We start from the raw sequence: 27851 nt of genomic DNA on the forward strand, positions 1-27851 counted from the left end.
TCAGGTGTAAAGAATACTGATTACAAAAATTCTTTCATATGTACAGAAAACAATAGCATAGCTGAATGATACAACAGCGCTAATAACTGTTCTCTTGTTTTCAGCAGCTCAGTTGCTTGATCTCTGAAGGCAAAGCTGGAACTGTTTCTAGGCTCCTGAAAGAATATTTCTGGGGATGAGCCACCAGGTATTGCCAGCAGGGCTTGACTTGGCAGAGCAAACCAGGCAAATAATGAAGTTGGTGTGAAAGCTGCAGAATGAGTGACAGTGAGTGGTGAGGCTGGGAGGCGTCGAGACATTACACTGGCATGAAAAACTGCCACAGCTCCCTGCTTCCTAGCGTAAGGAGACTTCTGACAAATGGTGCAGGAAGAGAGGAGGGAAGAGAAGGTGCAAACATTTGTACACAGACAGGAGACATTACTTGGCTGAAATTCGGGAGCCAGAAAAAGCCTGCGAGGTTACTGATGCTGAATTTTACCTCCAGTGAAGTCGTCTGCAAGGAGAAGCTCTCCATCTCCTGCAGACACTTCCCTGGGCCACACAGAGTGCAGGTCCACCAGCCATGGGAGCAGTCTCTTCCCAGCAGAAGACTGAGGTGAAAGCACTGCCTTGCATGTCCAGCCTTGGAGAATCAATATGATCTGAGCTTAACTCATTTCATGTGGGAACTATGTGCTGTTTTTACATGATTCCTATTAATCAGGATTTTAAAATCATCATCCCTTATTGTCACAGTTCAATAAGAGAATAAAAGGAGGTGTGATTCTAAGTAACTCACCTCCACTCTGTACTTGCTTAAAACAGGTCGGATATTAGCTGGGACTGGGTAAATCTGGCCAACATCTGGTGGATCCACTGGGGGAAGTCTGTCTGGATCTGACTCAGGGATCTGAAAAATTAATCAGTTTTTGGAAGAACAAAACCAGTATCAGAAATATCTGTGAATGACAATAGAGCACATCAATATAATGTAGTTTTACAAGATACGTTGCAGAGCAGACAGGATATGTTGTGTGAGGAATGTGACCTGCATTCCTATCTGTCCCGCTGCGACGCTAAAACATTTGGCAGGAAGATTATTCACTAGATTGTGTTTATGCACCTTTCTGAAAAAAAAACACACAAAAACCCACCAAAAACAAAACAAAAAACCAACTCTCCTTTGTCCTAGCAGGCATAGTCTGCCCTAAAGACATTCATGTACTGAAGCATGGTAATTCTATTTACTAAAAATGGAAAGCATGATCATTCTGAAGTCTGGCCTGATTTAATAAATTTTGAAATAGAACAGTTAAAGCCAGCGCCTGATGATCAGTCCTACAAGAAGCTCAGGTTTCATCTCTATGATGCTATTTAAAAAGTGAAACAAACACACAACTTTTTTAACACTACATACCTGTCTAGAAATCCACCTGTTTAACTACATTCAGGGCTTTCAACTTGATATTAACTGACATTAAATGCTCCAAAATTTTACCCCATAATAGATTATCTGGTACTTTAAATAAAAAAAGAGGCAAACACCACCTGAACCAGAACACATACCAGGTGTCATGTCCCTGCATGTAGTTCACATTTCAGGGTACCTACTTGCATTATATTATCTGACTTGGGTACTGATGTAATCAAAAAAAATATATTAATCTGCATGATACAGTGACTTATGCACATGTCATTTCTAAACTGCACCGTTTATTTCATTTTTAAAGAAGACCTAGAATGTACAGAGCTATTTTTATCTCCTCTTAGAGCAGTGAGAAGGGATTAGTTCCGAAGGACATAGCTAAGGAGAGGAAGGCTGATGAGATCTCACGTTATGAGGACAGAACTGCCTCATAACTATATGAAACTGCATTCCAGGACTGCAGAACCTAAGACTGATATAAAATCAAGAATCCCTGAATCTTCACTTCTGTTCTTTTCAAGTGCTGCAGTCAACTGAACCATTTTCCAATACATTGCAAGGTACCCAGTTTTCAAAGTTCTAACAGCCACTAGTGGAGCTGAGAGTGTTTCTATACTGCACAGTGAAACTGTTAATTTCAGTGAAAATAGCTTCATATAACTGAGAAAGAACTTTGTTTTGGGACCACAGAGAAACTGCACAGAACAAGAGGTGAAGAATGATCTAGCACTCAAGTGACAATAGAGGAAAATACCCACACGAGGTGTTTACAAGGGGATTTTTACTTTTTTGATTAAAAAAAAATCCATAATCAGTAAATCTTGAGCCCACTCTGAGCAAAATCAAGATGCCTAGTATTCATTACTCTGTATTTTTTTAGTCTACTATTTTCCTTAATGCCACAATCCTTTGTTATAAGAATAATTTTATCCCTCCAGCAAGACCCAGCATAATAACATTCATTTTGAGAAAGGAGCATTCACTGCATACACAACACTTCTTTAGATGAACCAAACAGTAACTGCAGATCAGAGTTATTGAGCATGGAAAGGTTATGGGCTCAGAATGAGAATAAATCAGTGATGATTTTTGTTTCCATCCTCACACAGAGCATCATGAGGAATCCCTTGATGTTGGAAGGAACCACTAGCGCATCAGCTCTGAGAGTGCTTTGAAGCCTGGCAGATCTTTATATGTATCCTCTCCTGAAATTTCTCTAGTGTCCATATTGCTATTATCTGCAATGTGAGATGCTCTAGAGTGTTGTCACTAAGAAGAATAATACAAAGCATGAAAATAAGGACTGCAGGGTTTTTACTTACAGTTCTTGTCAATTCTCTAAAGTCTTAGGGATATATTTGGATATATCCCAGAAGGAGTGCTGCTTCCCTTGTCCCAAAAGACAGCATAACAAAATACAATGCTTTCTTTTTTCACCAAAAAGTGAATTTCAATTAAAAAAATGGAATATTATGGCTAAGGTACTAGACTCTATCCCTAGGTACCCACCATTATGAGGAAATGTTCCACATCATATTTCAGGCTTTCATAGAGAACATAATTAGCCTATCATGCCTAAAATCCTGTTTCATCTTGGGAATATCTGTAAAATGTGTTATGGGGTTCCAGATTTTTCCCATTTCAGATTTCAGAATAAACTGCTTACATTTTCAGCAGAGAGAAGTTTTGTCTCACTGGTGGCTCTGCAAATTCCAATGAAATTCCCTGAAATTCCAGGCAAGACACACCTCACTCAAGCATCTGCCAGGCTAGCCCCAGAGGTAAGCTGAACTTTTGTCTCCCAGTTGGAAACCAGTGTAAACACTTCTCATAATATATATGGCATATCTGACAAATCAGTCTCCCTAATTCAGTCCTTATTGTTCGCCACTTCCTTTTCCCAAGAGAGAAAGTAGTAAGGAGAGCTTTGAGGATGCTCAAGTCTGGGCAATGAGCTACTCCAAAGAGCAAGTCATTGTAACAGCAGTGGGATTTTTAGCTTTGTGTCTCAGGCCAAAGCCCAATTTAGGGTAGTGCAGGTGATGGGAGAAAGAGACTCAGCACGCAAGGGACTGGAGACGGTGTGTGTCCCCTGGCAGGATGGAGGGAGTGACAGAGATTACATGAAGACTATGAAGTTCAACAGCAGAATGACTATACTCCAGTTGCACTTCCCATGAATTCATGATGGTGATGAGCCTTGATGCCACAGCTGTGTTTGTGAGCCCAGGGTGTACAAATGTAACCATCGAGAAAGTCTCGTTTACCTCCAGAAGTTCAAATGCAGCAAGAAGGTCTCCTCCCGAAAGATTTCCACAGTACACTGGGTGGTAAGAAAGTTTAGGTGGTTCATAGTTTTGATCAGCAAGTCTCACCACAGGGGCAGCCACTGTAGACCCAATATATTCTGCCTTACCCTAAATGAAAGAGAACAGAGGTGTCAAATGCTTTTGAATTTCACAGCTGTCATAGGAACCAAGATGATGCCAAGTTTAGTATTTCCAAGAAAAAATATTCTCCTGAGGGAAAGATCAAGGTAAAATGCAAGGCAGCTATGAAAATGGAAGAGTTGAGTACTTCAGAGCATCCTAAGTTTCTGAGGTCTGTATTCAGTCAGTGAGAGTATGTTAGAGTTTACATGGTCAGAAATAAATCTATGTCTCCCCAGCCTTAGATATAATATGTACAGTTGTGTGCAAGGGACTGGGGCAAGACACTGCTGATTTCTGTAAGCCAGTCTTTGAGACCAAAATTCACTTGGGAAAAAACAAGGCCAGAGCTTTGCAAAAACACGAGTCAGTCTGAGGGCTGTTTTCTGATGTTAAACTGCAAACCACTGTAATACTGGCTCCATTCATCAAGATCATACATTTAATGTCTATTCAGTGAGTGACACAGCTTTGCCTTCCCACTGGCAGTAAGATGTAAGAGCCCACATTTTTACTGAGAAGGATTTTGAATTTACCACTGCATCGTCATCGTACAGCTCGATGACGATCTCTGGTGGGAACTGAGCGATCTCCTCTCTGTCTCCATGAAGCACAATGCTGTTGAAGAGCAGCATCTGGTTCCAGGTGGGCGATAATGTCTGAGAAATGATCTAATGAAAGAGAGGAAATGTGTAATGAACTATGATCTGGTTGGCTGAGAGTCCTTCAGCAGGAAAAGATTGTTCATTGACATCCTTTCTCACAGCCTGAACAATTCCTTGTTGAGACACCAGTTTTCAGCAGCTATTCCTGGCCAGAAGAATATGATTCTTTCGTCTTGAGGCCATTATCTCTGATTTATCCATTTCCCTGTTTGCCTCACAGACCCCTGACAAGTATATAAATACAGGCCCACCAATCTGTGTAGACAAATTTTGGTATTAAATTTAAAGGAAATCTGTTGGTTTAGGAAAGCAGGCACATGCCCAGTGCTATAAAAATAAAGCCTTTGCCCTAAATCAAAGTCAATTTTCATTTCTTATGGGTACATTTTTTCAATCTTGTTTTTACTTCAGACACATAGCATTTTATGAAAAAAAGAAATATTATTGAATCACTCATAATAAAGCAATAGTTTTTTAATTTGTTGTAATTTGGCTCATGTGGACGCTTCTGGAGTTTCATAACAGACAATGTTTTAACTGTCTTGGCAGGAAATATGTTTAACAAAGAAAACATTTCATGGGAAAAAATATACCAACTGCAAAATGACTCATAACCTGCCATCGTTCTTTCGAATGGAAATAAGTCTCTTGACTACAGTTTATCGGCACTTGGCCGACAGTCTTCTGAAAACATGCAAGTTATCTGCCGCAATGTTTTATTCAGGACGTGAATAAACTTAACTCCCTGTGCCTCTGAAATCTTATTTTTCCTGGGCCAAGTTCTACTCTGCTGAATCTGATGCATCTAAATACAAACTTCATTGGCTTCACTCACCAACTTCTATTAGAATTTAAAATCACATTACATGAAAAAAACAATTCATATCCTTGAGGCAAAAGCAGTACAGACAAGCACCTACAACTTAGAGCAGATAAATGTTTTTGTTTCTCGCTCCCTTTTTGCATGTGCTACAGAAGTTTCTTCATAAGAAAAGATGTCAGAAGAATTTTAGAACTAATTAAATTAAAACCATCTCCTGTAGAGTTTTTTTAGGGGGGTCAAATACCTTTTCTGAAACAAGACCATATCTGGCCAAGCAAATTCTGCTTGCGGCATGGGTTTCAGAACTCCCGGCCCAGTTTTAACTCCAGGGTAGTTGCACAGGGCTGTACATGTTGTACATGTTCTGTGAGGGACCAGACTCTTGCTTATTTTCCAGGGCTATACTTCAACTTTGAGAAGGTAGCCTGAGGAAGATATGAGACCACTCCTATGGGCACGTTTTTGCGGTATTTAAGTGGTGCAGAAAGGCTTACACTTCTCTATTTTCAGCTCACTTCAACTTTGCCACTCACAATGTCTTTTGCTAAATTCCACTGTAAAAAGCCTTGCTGGCTCTCACGTCTACAGAAGCCATACAAAGTTCTCCACTCTTTGCTCAGTTACTGCATGCACAGACTATAGACGGGTGCTCCTCCTCATACCAAGCAATTATAATAGCCTAAACTGAAAACATATGGAAAAAGATGTGGAAAAAGATGTAGAAAAAGCTAATTCACTTGCTACAAAGTCCTAGTAGCCCCAGAGAATCTGACATCAGAGCTAAAATAAACTAGTAGTACTGCACCTCATGTTAGCGTAGCAGGTTACACTCAAATTTTTGTCTTGCTTGTGGTGGACTGTCAGGAGTTGCCCTTTAACAGCAGGCGTCTAACCTTTTCTGCTAGATATCTCCTTATAGAAAGAAAATTTTCCTTCTCATGGCTTAATTGAAAAGAAAAAAGAACAGTAGTTTTGTTTACTGAAAGCGCCTTTGGAACTTACCTTTGTGGTCTGGCAGCATGATGTGAAAGTAACTTTTGCAAAAGGATCGGAAAGTCCAGTGCTGTCAGCTGCAATGAGACCTCTTGCCTGATACATGTGGGCTCTCAGCTGGAAGAGGTGTGGGGCTACGTCATTGAAAGAAAATAGTAATGTCAGCTTCATGGAAATGGTGCAGCAGATAGGTGAGAGTGGAAGATCATCACCTCCTGTCCAATCAGGACAAGGGGAACTTTGCTAGTGCTGTCTCACTAAAGAAACACCTGAGATACCCAGAAATTGTGTAAGACTTCTTTATTCACTTAAAATCAGTGTCCAATCCGGTCCCTACTGCAAGTTGGTAACTGCCAGCTTTTATCTCCCATCAGTGTCTTATCTGCTAGGTATTGAACACAGCAGCTTCATCAGCCGAACTGAAGGATGGTTCTTTATTATGAGACAGACCCATGGGACAGGGAGCAGAAATTGCAAGGGAACAGGTCCTTTCTTTCCTTGACATCTGCAGAGTATCAGCAGCAGAGCTGATGATTTGGCAACGAGACCAGCCTTTTCTGATGAAGACATGTTAAGCCATGATGATCTTACAACAGTTACTTTGAACAGAGTTTGTACCTCCCTCTGAATTAGAGCTTTTGGGGTCATATCTCTTAATTGCTAATATGGAAAAGAAACAGTGAATTACGTTTATACAACAGACAGGCAGATGAGGGAACCACACTGTTTCCTGAGTTGATGTTAGATGGTAATTCAGTCTCGTATCCTACAGGCAAATTCTCCATGATGCTGTGGGCATAGCTGGCAGGTCCAAGCCATAGGTAGATGTCCACCTTTGCCTGCACAGTCCAGCCCAGCGGACGCTTGCCTGGTAACTGAAGAAAAAAATCCACCCATCACCAACAAGCTCAAGAGAGAGAGATGAATGAAGCCTGATTCCTATCAAGACAGGGTAGAATAAAGGAGAATTCACCGAGCTGATATACGGATAAATGACATTTCTCCTCAGTAAGTGACCCTGAGACACATTTAGCACCAGGAACTTCTGTGACTCTTAGGGAAGAAATGAGTAGATTGTTTGGCTGAAAGTCTATGTAAATGGAAAACTGCCTGATACCCAGTTTATGCAGGCTATTTAACACCTGCAAGCATATCAGTGCAAACTGATACCCTATGTGTCTCAGATATCAGTCCACTTTCCATTTCATAGAGTTTTGTTGGTGTCCAATAGTCCCATGTATTACTGAAAATATTTCTCCATTACACAGGTCAGAAAACGTATTCCAGTGCAAAACATTACTAGACAAAAAACACCATCATTTCTTTCCTGACCCTTCCCACTTCGTCTAGCTCTGCTAAGCTTAGAGTTTAGTACTCTATTTTCCCAACTTAATTCATGTTATTGAAGGGGCTGGAGAGTTAATTATGGTATTTTTTTTTGTTCACACAGACAAACAGTACTGTGCTTAACAAGCAGCTCTCAGAATCATAGATATTTCTATCTACTCTTTGTCTGTGCTTTATGGGAGTGATCCCAGCAGCTCCAGGTGAAAAAACACTGAAAAGTCATTGTATGAAGTTACTGTTGTCTTGAGTGTTTGAGATTTCCTGACGGCCATAGTAACAATCACACTGCATGATTTTCCACTGCCAACTACTACTGGTCATGCTGTCTTTCCGGGAGTATATCCACTAAGACTTTCCTTCAAGATACATAATCCCGTAGCAATAGTTTGGACACAGATTGCACAAAACTAGGCATGTTTTCAACAATGAGCATTAAAAAAAATGCTGTATTATCTCTGAATATACAGGTTTCCTTGCTATCTGAGTTGCTGTGTGCTGATCTCTTACCAGTCTCCTCCAAGACTTTCACGTGCTGCACTCTGACATCTTTGTCAGAAAAGAAGCTGTACCTCTTCTATTTGTTTGTATATACAGCTACAGATAAACAATGCTATATACTCAGCAGAGCAAGTAGTGAAAGAATTAATTAGTCATACACTAAAAGCCTGGCAATGATATAGTGCTTAAAGAAGGACAAGCATAAATGTAAGAAGCAAACATTAACAGATGGCAGATGCAAACGTGTGCACATTTTCAATACATTACAAAGATGATCGCATAACATACAATCCCTGGAAGAAATCTGAGTGTCAAACAGTCCACAAATATTACCTGTGTTTGCAGAGCACACCAAACTTACTTTCAGGAAATAGGTTTTAATCCTTCCACAGTCCTTCCCTCTCTGCTCTTTTGCTGGAGAATACAGTATGTTTTTTGCCGGGACTCTTGCATATGCAACTCTTTTGTTGCTGCTGAGCATCCAGATGAACACATCAGGCACTGTATTCTGTGGCTGTTAAATAACAAGGAAGACTGAGCTATAACTGAATTCTTCCTATGAGCCATCATCCTTATTTTTTGTTTAAACACTTTGTGCCGAGACCTGATACCCTCCTCTGGAGTAGCAGATGTGCACTTGGCCTAAAAGAAGCTGCCACTTCACACTTTACAGTCCAAACCTCCATTCCTAGCACAACTGAAGGTAAAGAGATTGGTAGATTGATTAAGAAGTACCAACTCTAGAAATTATTTCAGGAGAAACCAAAACTAAAAATCTGAGTACAACGTTGTCTCAGTAAATACCTTAACCACAGATTGCATAAGATGAAAGAACCTACTATGGAAATATCATCAATTTCTTCTATACCAGCAAGCCAAGTAGGACCAGGGCCAAACTCAAGCACTGGCATACAATCATCTGTTCTGCTTGTGAGGATGCTCAATGGTATCGCCTTGCCCTGTCCCAAACAACATTCTCTCAAGGAAAGTCTGAGTGTGGTTCAAAGCAAGGAGCAGCCCAAGGTCTGTTCCCAGGAAGAACTGTGATCAAGATCACTCTGTTTTGGGAAGTTGGTTAGCACAGACAGCTCTCAGAGGGACAACATTCCGCTGGCTGGATTTTGGCCTGATCAAATATGTCTGTTCTTCTGTTCTTCTCAAGTTTCAAATCATGTCTAAGCAGTGTGATCACGGTAAAGTACAGTATAGAGACCCTTAAACTCATACCAGACCAGACCACCACGTCCATACAAGTGGAGACATGAATTCAGATCAGCATATAAGCTGGCTCCAAACCACCAGGGCATATATGGAATGATCTTGTTTAAAAAAAAAACTAACCAAACAAAACCAACTCTCTGTACTTCATCCTCTCCATACCACACAGCCCAGTGTATCCTACCCCAATCTGTTAAGAGCTCCATTTAATGTAAAACAGGATTGGGTCCTGATATCCAAAGGAGAACTCTTTGGATAAGCAGGCCAGGAGTTATTTTTCACGTGAGATGATAAAAATCAAAGTCAAGTTCTGGATTTTAAATGTATCTGAATTTCTGTGTGGATTACCTCATCAGCCAAAAATCGAATTTTTTCTATAAAGCTCTGAGTCTCACGTATCATATCATCCAGTGGTATCTTCTTTTTCTGCTGCTGAATAATTCCCTTGGCATCACTGGACATTGCTTCCTGCAGTCAGGAAAGACAGTATGTATTTTTTATGCATTATCAAGTAGTTTGAACAGGGCACAGAAGGAGAAAACAAGAGAAGATGGAGACACTTTGTTCAAGGTAAAAATTTCCTTCTTTGTCACAACAGAAAGTGATCAACTCTTTGAAGCTGAATAAAAAAGAATGTGAATGGCCCCTTTTTCTCTTTGTTTGTGTAAAGGGATGTCCCAAGAGATATATGATTACCACCTACAATTATCGGATCTTGATCATGGCAGAAGTCACAAGCAAATTATACGCTGCAAACAGTAAATAAAGCTAACAAATATTCAGATGACCTCCATCTAGTTTGGTTTCTTCTTAATATTTCCCTGGAGGAAGTGACTAGGTCCAAAAACATCAAATGCCAGACTGTACTGGTCTTGAAGTTTAGTCCCACTACAGTAATTTAATGTTTAACAGCAGTGTTAATTTGGTGGTTTTCCATTGAACTCAGCACCATCCCATTTTAAGATGCATAGAAAAGAAAAGTCAGCTAATTATTATAACACTTTATTTGTATTTAAAACCAGTTATTTTAAGGTATCTCACAACTCATTATTAAGCACAGCAGGGTTTATTTAAAAATTCTCTTGGATACTACATATTAATATTAATAACAAAGCATTTTTTTATGGTGAGATTAAGTAGGAATTAAAATGTATACAGCCAGTGTGCTTTCAGTGACCATCATTGTATCAACGCTTAAAGGAAATAACACACATACCAGCTCTTGCTTGAACAGCATGAGTCTCTTTTTGTCCAAAGCAGTGTAGTTCAACGCTTTGGGCTTCTTTTCAGCAACGGTAATGAAGGCCCTAAGACACAAGAATAACAGGTTCTTCAAATGTATTATGTTTTGTAATGCTGACTGCTAAAATACAGTGGAATTAAGTGTTCTTTGTCTGCTGCAGTACATGAACCAGAAGACAGAAGTGCTGAAAATCTCTAAAACAAATATTAAGAAGCTATAATATTTAAAGAATAGAGCTCAAAAACTCTGCACCACTTTTCACAGAAAGAAAATTAATATCTAGGAATTAGGGTTCATATCTGTTTTGAGGCCAATCATGTCATCTGATACAGAGCCCACTGGGTGATTTATCCCAGCATGTGGAGTTTTTTGTTTTTATCTTAAAACTGTCCTTTTTTTACAGTATGTCTATCATATATTTTCTTAAATCTTATTTATCCTGTATATGTTCTATTCTTAAGAGTCCAGAAAGCCAAAATAGTATGACAATGAGTGGGAGTGTTTTACTGTCAATACCTTAAGTAAATATAGTTACCTGCTTTGGCTGATAAAATCATTTAGGGTTGTCTTCATTTTCTCCTCAGATGCAATCTCTGAAACTTTGATCAAGTCCTTTACCTGCTCTAATGATTCTTCCTATGATAGACACATGAAAAAGCCACTAAGCAAAGGAGGGCACTTTGTCATTCTGCCAGTATTATAACACCATTATTCACTGCACAACCACCAAAAATAAGGGAAACAACTTTGTAACCTGACAGAAGATTGCTGTGCTTGAAGTGTGTGGAAAGAAGATTCTAACAGCATGATTTATTTTGTCCTTTCCTCAGTCTTTCCAACTACTAGTCCAAGCTACTCCTGCTTGGAGCAGTTTTGTTTTCTTACTTTTTTGGAGAAGATCAGTTAGCAGGAAACATTTTCTGCTAGGTAAGAGGAAAAACTGTAGCACTCCTTGGTTCTGTTTCCAGTCCCGCTGTGTAAATTTAGAGAGTTGCTGGAGTTAACTTCTTAAACTTCAGTGAGTACCTGAATTCGTATGGAAGATCTGCCACAACGCCTGCTGTCACCATTGAGAAATGGAATTTGTTCTTAACAAACTAAAATAAATGGCAAGGCCTGTCGGTGTTCAGTTACACCAACTAACATATTTTACCATATATATCTATATATTCAGATGTTTAATTTTTGAATACCTCAGTTCAAAATGTTGGCCTATAAGCTAATGTCTTCTTATAATGCAACTTTCCATGAATATGACTTCCGTGTTGTTGCTCATGAGGAATATAAAGATAAACAAAAGATGAATCGGACTCAATCTGAGAGCCCCAAATTAAAATATTTAGCATCAGAAGTCACTTTAAAAAAAACCTTTTCTTTTTAGACTGTTGATAGACAACTTTAAACAAGGGAAGAAAAAACATCATTACAGGAAAACACTATGACTAATCCATCACAGTGATGAAAAGCCATTTTGTCTTTATCAATGTTTTTAGGAAAACTAAAATCAAAAATTGTCCTTTGGAGAGTCTCTAGCATAGACCCAGGTCGAGCTGTGAGGTCTAGGCAAGAAGATACCAGTGAAAGAGCCATAGGACGCAGAATTATTCTACATCTCATATTTTAATTGACTGTTTCCTCCAAAGAATAAAACATTTCTGAGAAAAGAAGACAGGCCTATGGGTGAAAAAAAAATTGTGGATGGGAACACTTTACTAGCTCTAATAGATTTGGCAAAAAAAAGGAGAAGGGGCTGATATTGGCTACTCTTTCACAAAATGAGCAGCAAGGAATACAGTTGGGGGAAATATTGAAGGCCTATTTTGGGGAATGTGATCTCTCACTGACACGCTCCACTGAATACAAGAGCCTGGAAGGAAGGCTGCCACTTACCAGGTGGTCAGCTATTTTCTCAAGAGTGTTGGAAGAGTACAGACGAAAGGTCTGGTTGCCCCAGTAGCTCTTGACACAGATGCAGGGCTTCCTCTCATCATATGGAAGAAACTGGTAGTTCCTGTGAAAACAGGTCATACAGGTGAGATCATACAAGAGAGAGAGGAGTTCAGGGAGAGGAGCAGGAAAGAAAAACTTTGGTGTCCTCTCACAGCCCAGAAACCAAAGACACAGGAGGATGGTTCACACGTGCTAAACACTGGGAAGAATAAAGATAAACATCATTCATGCTATCTGTGAGATCACTGAAGCGAAAAAGCTTGAGGTCAGTGGATCTAATTTCAGTCCTTTCCAGGGTGAAAGAAAAGTCAAGCAAAGAGGCATGCAGTGAAGCTCTGAAATACTGTTAGTGGTGGGAAGAAACAAGCAAAAAAAGAGAAAAGATTAAAATCTTATCACCTCTTCAAAACCAATAGGTCCACAAACTGCACAGTGGGAGAGGTATGACAAATTTTCACCACCACATTACCTTCACAAGATGCTTTTTTTCAGAAGCAATATCTAGAAGAGATTGGTAGAAGTTGATCTGCAGGACCCTGCTTAGTAAAAGTGATACCAATATTCATAATAAAGCAATGATAAAATGTACATACTGCTCTCTTTTTCTCACTTTTTTTTAGCAGTATGAGTGTCTTGCACTGAAAAAAATGAGCAAGGCACCAGCATAACCAGAGGCTCTGCAGATTTTAATGCACACCTGCCACAAAAAGTTATTTTTTACTAGAGTTGTGGTAGGCACTATTTCGAAACCACATACCTGATAAGCACATTATCCTCCTGAAGAGGGTCCCTTTTCAGAGAGCCACCGGGTAACGACAATCACACCGATGCGGTTACATGCCGTTCCAACTTTATTGCTCCAATTAGCCCAATATATATACAGTTAAACAATATGCTTTGTGTTCACGTGCCAAGCACAAGCTACAATAAGCTTAGTCTTTGATTATCGTTATCAATCCTTGTGGGTGTTGGATGCCCTTGCTGCAGTTAGAACATCCTGATGTACGTTTTGCAAAGTTCTTGCAGATACAACTTTGTTACCTCTTTTTAAGCTTCAAGGTGACTCTAAGAATAGAGCATTGTTTAAGGTCCAAGCTGGATTGTCCAAACTTTCTAGGGGTATACTGTGCCCTTGTTCTGCAAGGAATTCCCCTACATCCTCCCTTTATAAGTAAATGCTACAGCCCTGTGAAACATCACGCTCAACCATACTGGGTTTAACACCACAGGTCTCATAATTTTCCCTATTAATGGTGGGGCAGTGGAGAGGCCTTTAATGGATATGAAGCTCTATAAACTGCTTTATATTCTACTGGGAAAGTCTCTAACCCAATGCCACCAATACGTGCTCTGCAGATGAGAAGAGTCTGTGCTATTTACTGGTATATCCTTGTGTCACGGTTTAACTCCAGATGACAGCTAAGCCCCACACAGCTGCTTGCTCACTCCTCCCCAGTGGAGTGGGAGAAAGAATTGGATGGGTAAAAAAAGAAAAAAAAAGAAAACGCATGGGTTAAGATGAAGACAATTAAACAGATAAAGCAAAAGCTGCGTGTGCCAGAAAAGCAAAGCAAGGAATTTGTTCTCTACTTCCCATCGGCAGGCAAGTGTTCAGCCAGGAAAGCAGGGCTCCATCAAGTGTAACGGTGACTTAGGGAGACAAACAACCTCACTCAGAATGTCCCTCCTTCCTTCTTTTTCTCCCAGCTTTGTATGGTGAGTATGGCATCATATGGTCTGGAGTAACCCCTTGGTTTACTGGGATCGGCTGTCCCTGCTGTGTTCCCTACCAACTCCTTGTGCATCCCCAGCCTCCTTATGGTGAGGTGAGAAAGAGAAAAGTCCTTGACACTGTGCAAGCACTGTTCAGCAGTAATAAAAACATCCTTGTGCTATCAACTCTGTTCCCAGCACAAATCCAAATCAGAGTCCCATACAAGTTACTATGGGAAAAAATTAACTCCATCCCAGTCAAAACCAGCACAACGTACTTTGGTGACCTTTCAGTATTTTCCCACAGAAACTGATTCCCTATTAAAGAACAAAAGTACCCAAGCCTCCTGTTCTTCACAAGGTTCAGCATGTAGCAGAAAGAATGGTCGCATTTTCCATTTCCTCTCCTCTGGGAGAGGTTGTGGTATCCAAGAAAGGAGAATGCACTAGGTATGAAGAGAAGGCAAGATTTCTTCCTTTTCAAGATCTCTCTGTCTGAGCGCAGTTCACAATGTACAGTCAGTATAACAAAGCCCTTTTAGAAACACCAGAAGTTCAAAAGCCCATGAGACAAAGATCAGAAGATAAATCTAAAATGGCTCAGAGCCCATTCACTTTGGTGGAATGTAGAAAATCTACTGCTGTGAAAGACGTAACTGAGGATTTGAAAGCCTCAATTCCATGCAACCTGCTTAATGCCACCAGGATTCATTAATGCATCCTGAAGGATTATAAAAAAGGAATCGGAGTCCTGCTTGATGGGGTTTTGAAACACAGATCCTCACCTGTTCCCACCAGTGATCAGTGGCTTCTCAGGGCTTGTGGTGGATGTCAGGGGTACTCCAAGGTCATGAGAAATTTCATCCTTCCCTTCAGGCAGCAGGCTTTCTTCTGCTTCTCCATCACGTGCCTTCTTTTTCCCCCCAGCTCCTGCTGACACACCATCAGTAATATTTCCAAAGTTTCCTAGAGACACAGGGTTACAAGTGAAGAGATGACGAGTTTGGAGGTTGTAAACCTGAACGAGATTTAAAAAAAGAGAAAGACCAAGCCTACTAGTGGAAAATCTTTGTCCCCTACTGTTTATTAACTGTTCTGTCCATACCACAGTTTATAGAAGTCCTGACAGTGTACTTAGATCCCAATGACTTTTCAGACTCCAGGACAGTGCTTCCTTATCTGCATTATGTGATACATACCTGGTATACTACCCTCATCACTAAGTGATGTAGTCCTCTGGTTGCTGGTTCCCAGGACCTTCTGCCTCTGCTAAAGAAATTCAGAAGCAAAACCTACACTGCTGTTGATATTTCTAGATCCAGAAATGTTTGAATTACATAGTAAATGTATGTCTTCTTTAAAAGTCTTCTTTACGACATATGGATAACAACTTCAAGGTATGATCTCAGAAGTGCTAAAGCTCATTTTCAGACAAACAAATTTTGCATAGTAGGGTTGCAGAGTTAGTAATAACAATGCTTTGAGGACCCTACTTCAAGCCTAATGCCAGACATCTCTGCTAATGATACAGCCATCTTCTCTGACAGAATTTTGCCTTGAAGGGCAATTATCAGCACTGGGAAAGAGGTGCATCCATCAGACTGGTAATTACAGGTTTTATTAGAGACAGGCAGGAAACATTCCCTGAAGGAGAAGGATGTGCTGAATCACCCCATACAGCATCCTGATCTGGACTTTTGGTTCAGCTTTTCATGTAATTAATGATCATTTGCCAAATTTGGATCCAAATTTCAACTGCACATGTAGCTGGTAGATGTTCAGATCCAGAATTCAGAGCCAGATTCATCTTTAGTATTCATTCCAACAAGTATCAATATAATTTCTTGTCCAAATATACAAACGAGTTTCTTGACATTCTCAGCTCTCCTTCCTGCTAAGTTTCATCAGGAATCAACATCACTCATTGATTGCCTTGTTTGTCACAAACATCTCTTCCTGCACACATAGCCTTAGTCTTGAGCACTCTCAGGTACACAAGAACAAAGATGGAAAATGCCAGGGTGCCACTGTGCACTTGGACTCCATATAGGACTAGAACAGAGATTAAAAAAACCCCGCAAGGAAAATGAGATCAATTCAAGATTCTCTCTCAAGTGAAATTTCTTCTATTTTGAAAAGATCCACTCAATGTTCATGAAACTGTCTTCATTTTCTATTTAGTCTGCTATTGGGGACAATTCAGCTCCACCATGAGGAGGTTCCTCACATAGTACAGTCTTGTTTTACTCAGAAAGAGGACAGAACTTACCAGAAGGATCTTAGAGGACAAGCTGGTGCATGCATTTTGAGGTTCAGCTGTATATCACCCCCACGCCAAACTCACAGATCCGCATGTTTCTCTACAGGGCTGGCCAAGATAGTCCACAGGGATCTACCCCACCAGGGACTAATTGCAATGGACCCCACAGCATGAACTCTGCCCTGAAGTAAGCTGAGTTTGGTCTCCCAAGAGATTAGGAGGCTAAATATCAGAGAAGTTGCTGAATACAGTGGGTGGGAGGATTTGTGTTACTGAAAGTAGGGACAGCTAGGAACCAGTATGCCCAGATTCACTGCTGTCCAGAGAAACAACAATCAGGGTTTAGTGCAAGCCCCACTTTGAAGCTGACCCCTGAGCCCTGAGACAGAGCTGTCAGTAACACCTGGCATCCCCTTGCTCCTGAGACTCGTTCTGTGCTTTGGAGAAGAAGTTAACAGACTTACCAATGGAAACTTCAAAGGTTATTGGCTTGTCCCCAACCTTCCTATCAATCATTGTAGCCTCAAAAAATGTCCCAAAGAGGAGGAATTCCTCAAATTTCTCTTCATAGATCTATTGGAGAAGAAAGAGGCAGAAAGATTACACTTATTTTACCTTCTACTTTATTAGTGTCTAGCAGCTGTGTTACTGTCGTAGATCTATTGGTCTGAGGTGGCCAATTGAGGCAAAACTTGTAGGAAGAAGTGATATCTCTTCTCTCAGAAATTTATATGATTGGGAAAAGAGATAAGGCTGTATGACTTGGGTCCTGTCAATATTGTCCAGTTATATCATAAATGGCTACATAAAAATTCATTACCTCTCTCTTCATAATCTGCCTCACCTACAGTTGCTGTTAAATGATTTCAACATCTTCACATACTCTTATACCATCATTCAAACTATACATCTATGGCAGTTCAAGGGCAGTTTTAGAACTGTGTGCAACAGCAACGAAACATCACCATCTCAATATACATCATTTATCAGTAGGTGTGGCTGCGGTCTGCATTGCCATAGCAAATACTGCCATCGTAATGCATCCAGGAGGGGGAGTACTCGCCCAGCTCTGCTTTCCCCGGGATGACTTTAACCTACTGCCCATATGTTTGTACTACCAAGTCTTTGATCTTGCTCAAAGTCAAGACGTAGACACACAGCTCTCAGTGACACCCGTAAGACACAAACATTTCTGGTATCCACATTCTAAACGGCAACCCTGCGCAAGAGCCTACTGAAACCAAGCAGTTCTGTATTTTCATCCTGTTGTGTTTTAAACCACAGGCCCAAGGGTGGGATCTCATTGTGGGGAGGGGGTACAGTCCTGTGCTCCTTGCCTTCCCTGGCATCACAGCACAGAAACCACTAACCCAGTAACCTTGTTTTCAGCTTTCAACAGAATTCGGAAGCGCAGGAACCAGAGACTCAGCAGAGTACCATAGTGAAAAGTGTAACAACCTTTTGTGGAGTCTTAGGGTTATGCTAAGCTCTGTTTAAACCTATTGGAGATCCAGCATCTGCTCATCCCTGACACATGCTTTCAGACAAAGAAGGCCAGCTAACACCTCTGGCACTCTTGGGTCATTAACAAAATAAGCTAATAGTCCCTAACCAAGGCTAGCTCAAAGGAGATATATTTTATGGTTTGAGTTCTCCCCAAATTTACATCCTGACTGCCACAGTCTCTCTGATGCAAACCCTTCTCATTTCACAGCATGGACACCAGAGTACTTAAGCCCATTAGGCAGTATCAGTACCAGCTTCTTTTGCAATAGAGTGAGGCAATGAATAAAACATAGCTGTATATGAATATCTGTTTCTGTGACTTTTGCAAAGCAGAAACGGCTTTGACACAACCCATGATCTCTTCATTTTGAAAAACCTCTGCTATACACAGTAAAAGGGCATAGAGCTTCAGCAAAAGGATTAGCAGCATCACATATCACAGCTAACACCACAGGCAGATTGCAGCTCTGGAGTAGCTTTAGCTTCCATATGCCTTGATTATTTTCGGCATGAATCCAGAGCATAGAGTGCCTAGCAAAGCTGAGGCTCAGAGATTATCTATCTTTCATTATAAAGAAGGAAAATAGCAAATGTTTAATGTCTTCTTGTTGCTGGAATATGTCAATAAAATTGTGCTACGGAGTTGGGTAATTTGCCTCTGTTGTCTCAGAGGCTCTATGAAATATTTTTCACCCTATTTGCAATGTCCCCAGTTCCTGCTTGTCTTTTCAGAGAGTCTGTGTTTACTGAAGCATGAAATATTGCTGAATGTCAAAACCAAAAGAATATCAAGCACCACTGTACTACGTTGTTGCCTTTTACTCATTCCGTATTTGAAACTGAGGCACAGTAGCCACAAATAAATCCTTATTACTACTTTCACTATTTATTAGTGTTACAGCAGGGTTTATTCCTCTACCTGGAGTATTTAGCTAGTATCTAAGACCATAATGTTTGAGTCGCTAACAGTAATGGATTTCTTCCATATAAAGGAAAATGTATACAGAAATAAATTTCTTCTCATGTCACCTCTATTACAACATGATTATTATTATAATTATCTTCAGAGCAGAACTGAGAGACAGAGGCAATTTACAGCTATGATTATATAAAGCAAGACCAGGGCACAGGTTTGCATAACTGGCTTGCAATTACCTATTCCATTTCTCTGCTGAAATATTCTTTAGCTGTTCCAGCTAGCAATCATGCTGGCAATGCCAGGACACGGGCTAACAAAAGAGCACTTCTCAAGGCTAGACCTCAAGACCAAAGAACAATTTCCTCTGTCTCTGCTTGTAGAGAAGGAATCAAAAGACCAAAAATCAGATTTAGTATATGAGTGCCTTGAGCACTCAGGTAGGAATACCCACTATAAAAGCCAAGATTCTGAACAATGGCTTACTGAAATTGGAAGAAAACTGATTATGAGACTATTTTTCTTCCTATTTATTGAGCAAAAGAAGAGCTTGCATATGCACCCATGTACTGTTGCTCCCAGATGGTGATGTGATGGAGCAGAGAATCCAAGCTCAAGTATTGACTCAGCACCTGAGCCACCTGCCCTGCCACAACTGCACAACCCTCTCAAAGCATCACAGCACAGAACTTCCCATGACGTAACCTGGTACCACAAGTGGAGTTAGAAAAGTAACATCAGCTAACACTGAGACTGTTTCGCAGTCTGTCTCCTAAAGAGATTAGCAATCTAAGACTGCATCAACAACGCTAGGTTAAAGAAGGAGAGTAGAACAGGCTAGGCACAAATTCTATGTCCCTATTGACTTCAGTTGACAACTACTGATTTTATCAAATGAATGCGGGAAATCAGACTTTGTAATTACCAGCTGCCCCTATTGAGTCTCTGTCATTTAACAGATATTACATCATTTAAGTTTCTAGTAGCAGCACATAGATGCAGCTAGTACAGAAGTGACAATAGGACAGGAGGCTAAGTTTTATGGAAACCAAATTCTAGTTGAGATATTTTTATAAGTTACAGTTACACATTAGTGCTCCATTTGTGCGGTGTTGTTATGGGAAGATCCCAAGACTATGGCGATATGGAGAAGCTGTAAGAAGAACATAAAAGCAGTATTACATGGCCTAAACACGAATGCACACATTAGTGTCATCCTTGGGGCTTTAGGGACACATGTCAATCAATCTCTTCATATCATACCAACCTCTGAAGGCACATCAAATGGCTCGACTTCCACTTCAGTTGAGTTCATCTTATCTGAAGGAGAAGTTGACTTTCGATCTTCTCCTGCTTTATCAGTTTTGTCTTTTCCTTTGGATGCTTTGAATTCCTTATCTTTAGATGGCAATTTGATATCCTTGATAATACTTGAAAACTTTGACTCACGGGCTCCTCCTGAAAGTATCTCCACAGCAATCTCAATGAAGAGACGTCCCCTGAAGGAGACCCCTTCTCCAAAACCTTCGTTAAGCTCCTGGTGGTCATCTATGAGGCTGTGGCTCCTGGGTGAGCCATAGAGATTGATCCAGGCAGGTCCAAAAGTAGGCAAAAAACCTGAAGATAAAGCACTTTCTATGGCATTTTTGTTAGATGTTAGCATACTCCTCACTGCTCCAAGAAATCTTGCCTCTTGCACACCAAAAGTCAAACTCGGACCCATTTCTATGCAGGGCAATACTTAGGTACCAAGAAGCCTCTGCCAATACCCAATCAAGGACTCTACTGGTATGGAGATCTTTCTCAGAAGACGTTTGTACCACATGTACCGGGGCATGAGACTCATTGAAAAAGAAGAACTTTCTCGCATAGACAAAGGGTTGAGACATGGTGGGAGATGAACAGAGGTTTTCTCACCTTATTTGAGCTGTTACCAAGCCCACATCACTACACAGTTTATATAAATTATCTTTTATTTTCTGATGAAGGACTTAGATACACATTTGAATTGCCAAGTTTAAGGAGTTGCTGTGTCTTTGCTGAGATGTGATAACTGACCATTCCATGTGTAGATCAGTGAACTTCGCCTCACGTATGTGAGGATAAATACAGTAATCCATGGTACCTCCTTGAGCTGTGATAGCACTCAGCTGACCCTTACCTAAACACTTTGTTTTTACTGGGCAGATCAAAAACATGAGCCTGCTCTGCCCATGATTTCCATTTTGTGCATTCATTGCTCAACAGAAACTTGCATGAATTTATATCAGTCCTCCCTAATGAACTAGAACAAACTATTGCCACAGTCATGAAGAAGGTACCAAATTATGTAGCAGCCCTGTAACAAGAAAGGCAGAGGCAGACCACCACGCATTGAGTACAATGAAGTATAGGTTTAAATTAAGCAAGAGAAGGTCTCTCAGAACCAACAAAAACTATGGATGGTTACTTGAGCTCTGGGCATTCATGAAATGGGATTAGCCAGTGGCCGGATTCTAAGCAATTAGATTTTACCTTAAGGGCACATTCTGGACCAGACATTTTCCCCATTACCTTTGTCACCATCTTGTTCATTTGAGATTTTCTTCAAGTCAATGAAATGGGTGGCTAAGGCCACATCATTCACACTGCCTTCATCCCAGACCTGGATTTTGACTCTCCGGCAGAGTGGAGGGAACATTTCCTTGAAAATAATCTGCTCGTGCCATACTGGATCTGCACAGTTCTTTTGCACTGTTGTCCGTCCCTGAAATGAAAGTCCAGAAAATTTAACCCCAGAGGAGTTAGACTCTGGAGAACAGCAATGAGTGTAGCACAAACTGTGCTCAGCAATATCTCTGCAGTCATTTTTAAAGCACAATATCCCATCCTGAAAGTACTTCGGCTTTTCTATTAGCTTATTTTCTCCTCTGTATCTAACAAAAGGCCACATTATGGCTAAAGAATTCTCACCTGCATACAGCAGAGCCTTGAATAAGGTCTAATTCTTTTGAGCCCTGATTCACAAAACATATCTGTGAAGCCAGACTTCGGCATTTCAGCTACAAACTGAACATCACAAATGGGTTTTGAAATAACATAGGTAGTGGTAATGCAGCACAGCTCATCTCGTAAAAGATTAAAGTCATTACAGCAACCAGGCTGCAGGTACCAATGGAATTACCCTAAATGAGGCAATTCATCTAGTATAAAATATGATTACCATGGCTCACATTCTGGACATATGCCTGTGTGTTATGGATGTAGAGATCAAGACCAGAGTTATTCCTTCTAGCCTGAAGGAGACAGCAGGGCCATGTCACAGCTTGTCCAGCAAAAAGCTTTGATAGACCTTCTTCTTTCACATTCGGTGTGAAGAATCAAGCCAGAAAACCCACCAGTGATACCTCTAAATCCATATCTTACACACCAGCATGCAAAGTCACATCAGTGACCCATTCATAAGTCTTCTTCAGTCCTTTATTAAACCTGAAGTAGCTGCATGCATTTGGCCATGTTAACTCATACTAGTTTGAGATGTAATACTTTGCAACTTGGATTCACAACAAAACACAAAATCAGCACCAAGGGCCTCATTCTCACGCCTGAAACATTTGTAAAAGGCTAACTAGATTTCTCCCTAAGGCTTCCTTGCACACAGAAAGCATTGCAGGCTTAAAACCTTTTCCAGTTTGATTCTTTCCTTATATACACCAAAAATCAAGAAAAGCTCCCTCACATGGTGTTTCATGAGTGTACCCCAGAGGAACCAGAGCCCAAGTCAGAAGGTCACTCTCGGCAGCTCTCTGTAGCACCATGTTTGATGTTGAGGGAGCTCCCAGAGCAATGAAGCCAGGCAAAACTGAGGCAGATTCTACTCAAATGGTTCCTCTTCTGCCACCCCAAGAAAAGGTACAAGGATCCTGAATTACAGCAGAGTAATTCAGAAGTCAGTACATAGCCCTAAAATCCAGATTGAATTGTCTTTACTAATTTCAGTCCTGCTTCCTTTTTTTTCACTCTAGGGAGATCAGAACATAGTACTTGTTTAATACCCCACCAGAAAATTCACTGTCTTCTAACTTGATGGTTTAGTAACAGATCTACATAATTCTCTTTCTGCTCCTGCTGCCTAACTCTAACTTACTGCTGATACCAGATCTTCTGGCATTAAGCATTTCCATCACTTTGCTCCTGCATAATTTAGGAACTGAAAATTTTCTTTTACTTAATTTATGTAACTATAAGTTAAAGGACATCAGCATAATCACCTGCCTGTAGCACAGCTAATAGGAAAGAAGGCCTATTTTGTGATCAAGAGGATCCCAATTACCATTTGACCTGCAAACATGACCACCACATAGGGATCCACAAGGTCCTTACTGTCGCCTATGAATGCTTTGGTGACATTGGCCATGATGCTAGAGTTTATCTTCGGAAGTCCTTCTGCTTTGTAAATTCTCACATAAAATCTGGCCCACGGTCTTTCAGATGGAAAGCCTTTGGGGATCAAGAGGTTCCTGAAAGAAAAAAGAAGTCATTTCTCTAAAATTGAAAACACAGACAATGAAGTGATATTTTTTCCAACAAAACTGTCATCTCAAGTTAGCTTATGTCCTGCGAACGCACACAAAGGTATATAAATTTGCTTCTGCATCTAAACCAAAGCATTTCCTGATTACCGTGAGAAAATGATACAACATTACTAGCAGACTTGTCTATGTGATATAGCATTAGATCCAGTTAGGTCAGGTTGCTCAGGGCCTTGTCCAGTAAATTCTGGGTATCTTCAAGGATTTGATCAACTTCATGGTAAAAAAAAAAAATAAATCTTTTATCTGTTCAGAAGTCCCCTTCCTATAATCTGCATCTAAAGCCTCACATCCTTTACTGCGCTCCCCTGCAAAAGTCTGTCTCTGCCCTCTTCACATAGGGCACCACTTAACTTGCTCTTCTTAAGGCTTAAGAAACTAACCCCCACACCTCCTTGCCTGTAGACCATGCGCTTCAGCCCTCCATTATCTTGGTGACTCTATGTAAACATTTTCCTGTAAAATTTAAAGTATGCTTTACCACCTTGAACTTCTGTATTTAACAAAGAGAATGTTAACGCACTTGATTTTATCTAAGAATATGGAAAATATCTATGCATACACATCTGATAGAGGAGAAGGAATAGCTTTTCCTCATATTTTTTCTTCTTACTTCACTGCTTTTCAGAAATATTTAACTGGTTTCAGATCAGTGAACCTTCTGTCAGGGATAAGCCGGCACTTAGCCACAGGGCATGGTCAGCTCTATCAGCTGCAGAGAAGGGAACCTAACATGACCTTTAATTTAGTTGAGAAGATTGTAAAACTCTCTTTGAGAACATCAGAACAGCCAGGTGTACCCTCCTATTAACCCTGAGTTAGCAAGGAAAGGACTGAAAGGATTCTTGAGATACTTAGGCAAGAGGAAAGCAGTGAAAAAGAAACTACTGCAGTACTTTTCAATCTGCTCCTCAGTATCAGCTGTTTTCTGTGTAGCTTGTATTGCATCACCTTTCCCAGTCACACTGATGTCACACTTCAGGTATCCCCTGGCTCCTGTCCTAATGTCAGCAGGGTCTGTGAGAAGCGCCCACTTGTCACAAAACTGATGACCTGTAAGATGGACAAACACCCAAACAGAGGATACAAAAAAATGCAAACACCTCTCCCCTCCCAGAAAGAGCACCTGCAAACAACACTTGTGCTTTCAGGAGGATCAGTGCACTCGTTTACCAGGCACATCTAAAGGGTCCAAAATGTTGTGTGACCAAAAAGGCAAAGAAAGGATTGATCTAGAACTTATCAGGAACAAGTTCATTTTCATGGATGGTTATTGAGATCAGTGCCTAAAGACCAGTGGAAGGTTGGGTGAAATTTCAGCAGCTGAATTAAGGAAAGCTGAACTTTTTGATGAGAACTGTCTGAAGGTCTCTGAACTCTCTAGTAGCAAAACCCTTGCTGGGAGATGTGGCCAGACATAACAGCTGAGAAAGAGAGGAAGGAGGATGGGCAGCCATCAGAGGCAGAAGAAACAGCTAGAAGCAGATTTAGCTCCATCTTTCCAGTGGGAAAATGCACAAGACAAATCACCCACAACACCCCTTGCTAGAGCCCTGCTTCAGCAACCCCTCTTGAGCAAGGCCCTAAAACCTTACATTAAGTCTTTGGCCATCACCTTGGGAGTGTAAAGGAGTGGGAGAGAGAGACCAGCGTGCACCAGGGATATGAGCTCAAGATCAAACCTCAGACAGCACCATCCTGTAAAAGTGTGAGCAGGAAACACAGCACAGAACTCATAGACTAACAATGTCTGAGTATGGATATAGACTGCTCACTTCAGTCAGGCCTTTTCTCTCTACTGACTCTTTCAGGAGCCCCGAAGAGACGGTGGCCTGAATGACTCTATGTTTTTGTCGTAACTGGGTGACTTCTGCAGCAAGTGGCCTAAATATGTTCATTCCTAAAGACAGAAAACTGACCAGTTCCTCCAGTAATTATGGAAGAGAGAAAGATACATGTTTTGTAGGTGGCTGTAAAAACAGCCCACAAAAGGGGTAGGTGATTTTCTCTCAGCTTCAAATTTCAGAAAACACTGGACAGTTCTGAAGATGACAGGACAAATGGCCCCATGGTCACCTCTTTGTCATCTCCATCTTCTCTCTCCTGTTATGGTCTGCTCCACCCCTTGTCTCATGCTCTCCTCACTATTCCTTCCACGTGCCATCCCACTCTACCTCCCTCCCAACACACGCATTAGAGCTTTGGATTCTCTGTAAAGAATGAGTGGAGTTGGGTTTTATAGAGTATTCAGCTGCCCATTCTGACTCCCTAAACAAAGGCATGTTTGATAAGAGTTTCCCACAGATTGTCAAGGTATTTTCAATGTTGAATAATTTTCAAAAAATTGGGGTCATGCTCTGGTGTCCAAATGGGAGGACAACCCTTCCAAAAGTTGATCAATTGGCATAAATCACAAGTGTCTAAGTAGAAAAGCAGCACAGATCACTCTCCTCTCCTTCCCTGCCTCACATCTCATTTAACAGATTAAAGAGCAGAAAATGCACCACTTACCTGGCTGACTATACACCGTCCCCAGATCTACTTTAAAAGAGCCTATCAGCACACTCCCAATCAGTTTATTGTGCATAACCTGTTAGAAAAAGGCCAGTTAAAAAATGTCACCATCTCTCTTGCCAGTCAGCATAAGAAAGAGCAATCCAAAGATCACGTTTGGTTCAGAGATAATAATCAGATATACCCAACACCACCCAAAACCGGGTTTGCATAACCACAGCAGCTACAGCAAGCATTTGAAATCTGTTCTTTTCCTGGTATTGTGCCTGTTCAGAAACAAAGCAGAATCATACAGGTTCATCCCAGGTCTCAGAATTATGTAAAGTGGGAATCAGAGATGTCGTCAGAGAAGATGCAGTTATATTGCTTATTCTGGCAGTTTTAAATAAATAAATCATAATGAATATAAACACATGGGGCGTAACTGATTTCACAGTAGGCTGCAGAAACCATATCAATTCCTGTGCAAGAGCTGAATTGTCATAAGAACTGAATACACCTAGAGGAGAAGAATTAAAGTGTTTCTTTGCAACATTTCAACGTGCACATAAACTGAGAGACCTGTGGTTTGGATTTAGGGGGAGCGTAATGTTGGTAACCAGAATCACACTGATGTTTTAGTCATTGCTGAGCACTGCTTACGCTATGTCAAGGACTTTTCAGCATCTCCTGCTGCCCTGCCAGTGAGGAGGCCAGAGGTGCACAAGAAGCTGGGAGTGGACACAGCCAGGACAGCTGACCCCAACTGACAAAGGGGATATTCCATACCATATGGCTCACCATATCACATGGCGTCATGCTCAGCACAAAAACAAGGGAGAAAGCTGGCGGAGGGCCACTGCTTGAGAACAGGCTGGCCATCAGTTGGTTGGTTGTGAGCAATTGGTTTTCATTTGCCTCACTTGTTTTCCCTGGGGTTTTAATTTACTCTTTCTGTTATGTTTCTTTTCATTAGAATATTTTATTTTATTGTTTTATTTTATTTTATTTTATTTCAATTACTAAAATCCTTTTATCTAAACCCACGAGTTTTCTTACTTTTATGTTTCTGAGCCTCTCCCATACCTCATAGGAGGGAGGGAGGGAGTGGCTGTGTGAGGCTTAGTTGCTCGCTAGGGTTAAACCACCACAACAGTAACAAAGCATCCGAGATCACTTTAGGAATCTGGAAGATGTCGTACCTTGGATTTGGACCTGCACATCCTAGACAGCAATACAAGACTTCTGTGATTTTGCATTGGATTTGTCATTTGTTTTGTGCATACTTCTTCAAGACCAGGAGACATATGTTACAAAGTGAAGATCACTGACACTTTCATCAGGATCTACCAGAAAACTCAGGAGACTTCTAGTTGACACATAAGGTCACTCCCCTTAAAAGGCCTGAGGTCAACGTGTCCCTGTGATCTAGGGAACACAGTTATCCTTGGTAATTCCTCACTTCAACATGGAAGGAGTTTCTAGGGCTGAAAAATCAAGAGTGGACAAAGGAGTAGTCTTATCTTACTCTAGTTAACACTTAAGCAAACTTCACGTAGGGGAGGAGCCAATGTCAAGCCAATGCTTCATGATGCTTTTCCTCAGTCCTCGATGCTGCCAGGTCCCATCATAGCACTGGACCTTCGCTCCTATGAGGTTGGAGTGAGCCACACAGGGGTGGGGAATAAGCCATGAAAACTGGTGGGTTTCATCCCGAGGCCAGGCAAAATTACAGCTTTGGAGAAACTACATGGGAATAGGAACTTGCCCAAATTAACTGATCCAACACAGGTAGATTGAAAAGGGAAGAAGACTGTA

General features: G+C 40.9%; 1 protein-coding gene across 1 annotated transcript in view; it reads right to left on the reverse strand.

Moving 5' to 3' along the window:
- LOC104269588 (fer-1-like protein 6) overlaps positions 1 to 27851 on the reverse strand; it is a gene marked incomplete at its 5' end in the record, with an annotated part of 61913 nt that overhangs the window by 26208 nt on the left and 7854 nt on the right. The window contains 17 exon segments of the mRNA XM_009870036.1: positions 782 to 892; positions 3676 to 3825; positions 4374 to 4508; positions 6328 to 6452; positions 7007 to 7193; positions 8525 to 8677; positions 9730 to 9849; positions 10598 to 10688; positions 11160 to 11260; positions 12515 to 12635; positions 15073 to 15253; positions 17012 to 17120; positions 20237 to 20586; positions 21523 to 21715; positions 23282 to 23468; positions 24437 to 24593; positions 26052 to 26130. Of these exon segments, the coding sequence (XP_009868338.1) occupies positions 782 to 892; positions 3676 to 3825; positions 4374 to 4508; positions 6328 to 6452; positions 7007 to 7193; positions 8525 to 8677; positions 9730 to 9849; positions 10598 to 10688; positions 11160 to 11260; positions 12515 to 12635; positions 15073 to 15253; positions 17012 to 17120; positions 20237 to 20586; positions 21523 to 21715; positions 23282 to 23468; positions 24437 to 24593; positions 26052 to 26130 (2550 nt within the window).

The sequence above is a fragment of the Apaloderma vittatum genome, unplaced genomic scaffold (genome assembly GCF_000703405.1).
Source record: "Apaloderma vittatum isolate BGI_N311 unplaced genomic scaffold, ASM70340v1 scaffold12290, whole genome shotgun sequence".
NCBI lineage: Eukaryota > Metazoa > Chordata > Aves > Trogoniformes > Trogonidae > Apaloderma > Apaloderma vittatum.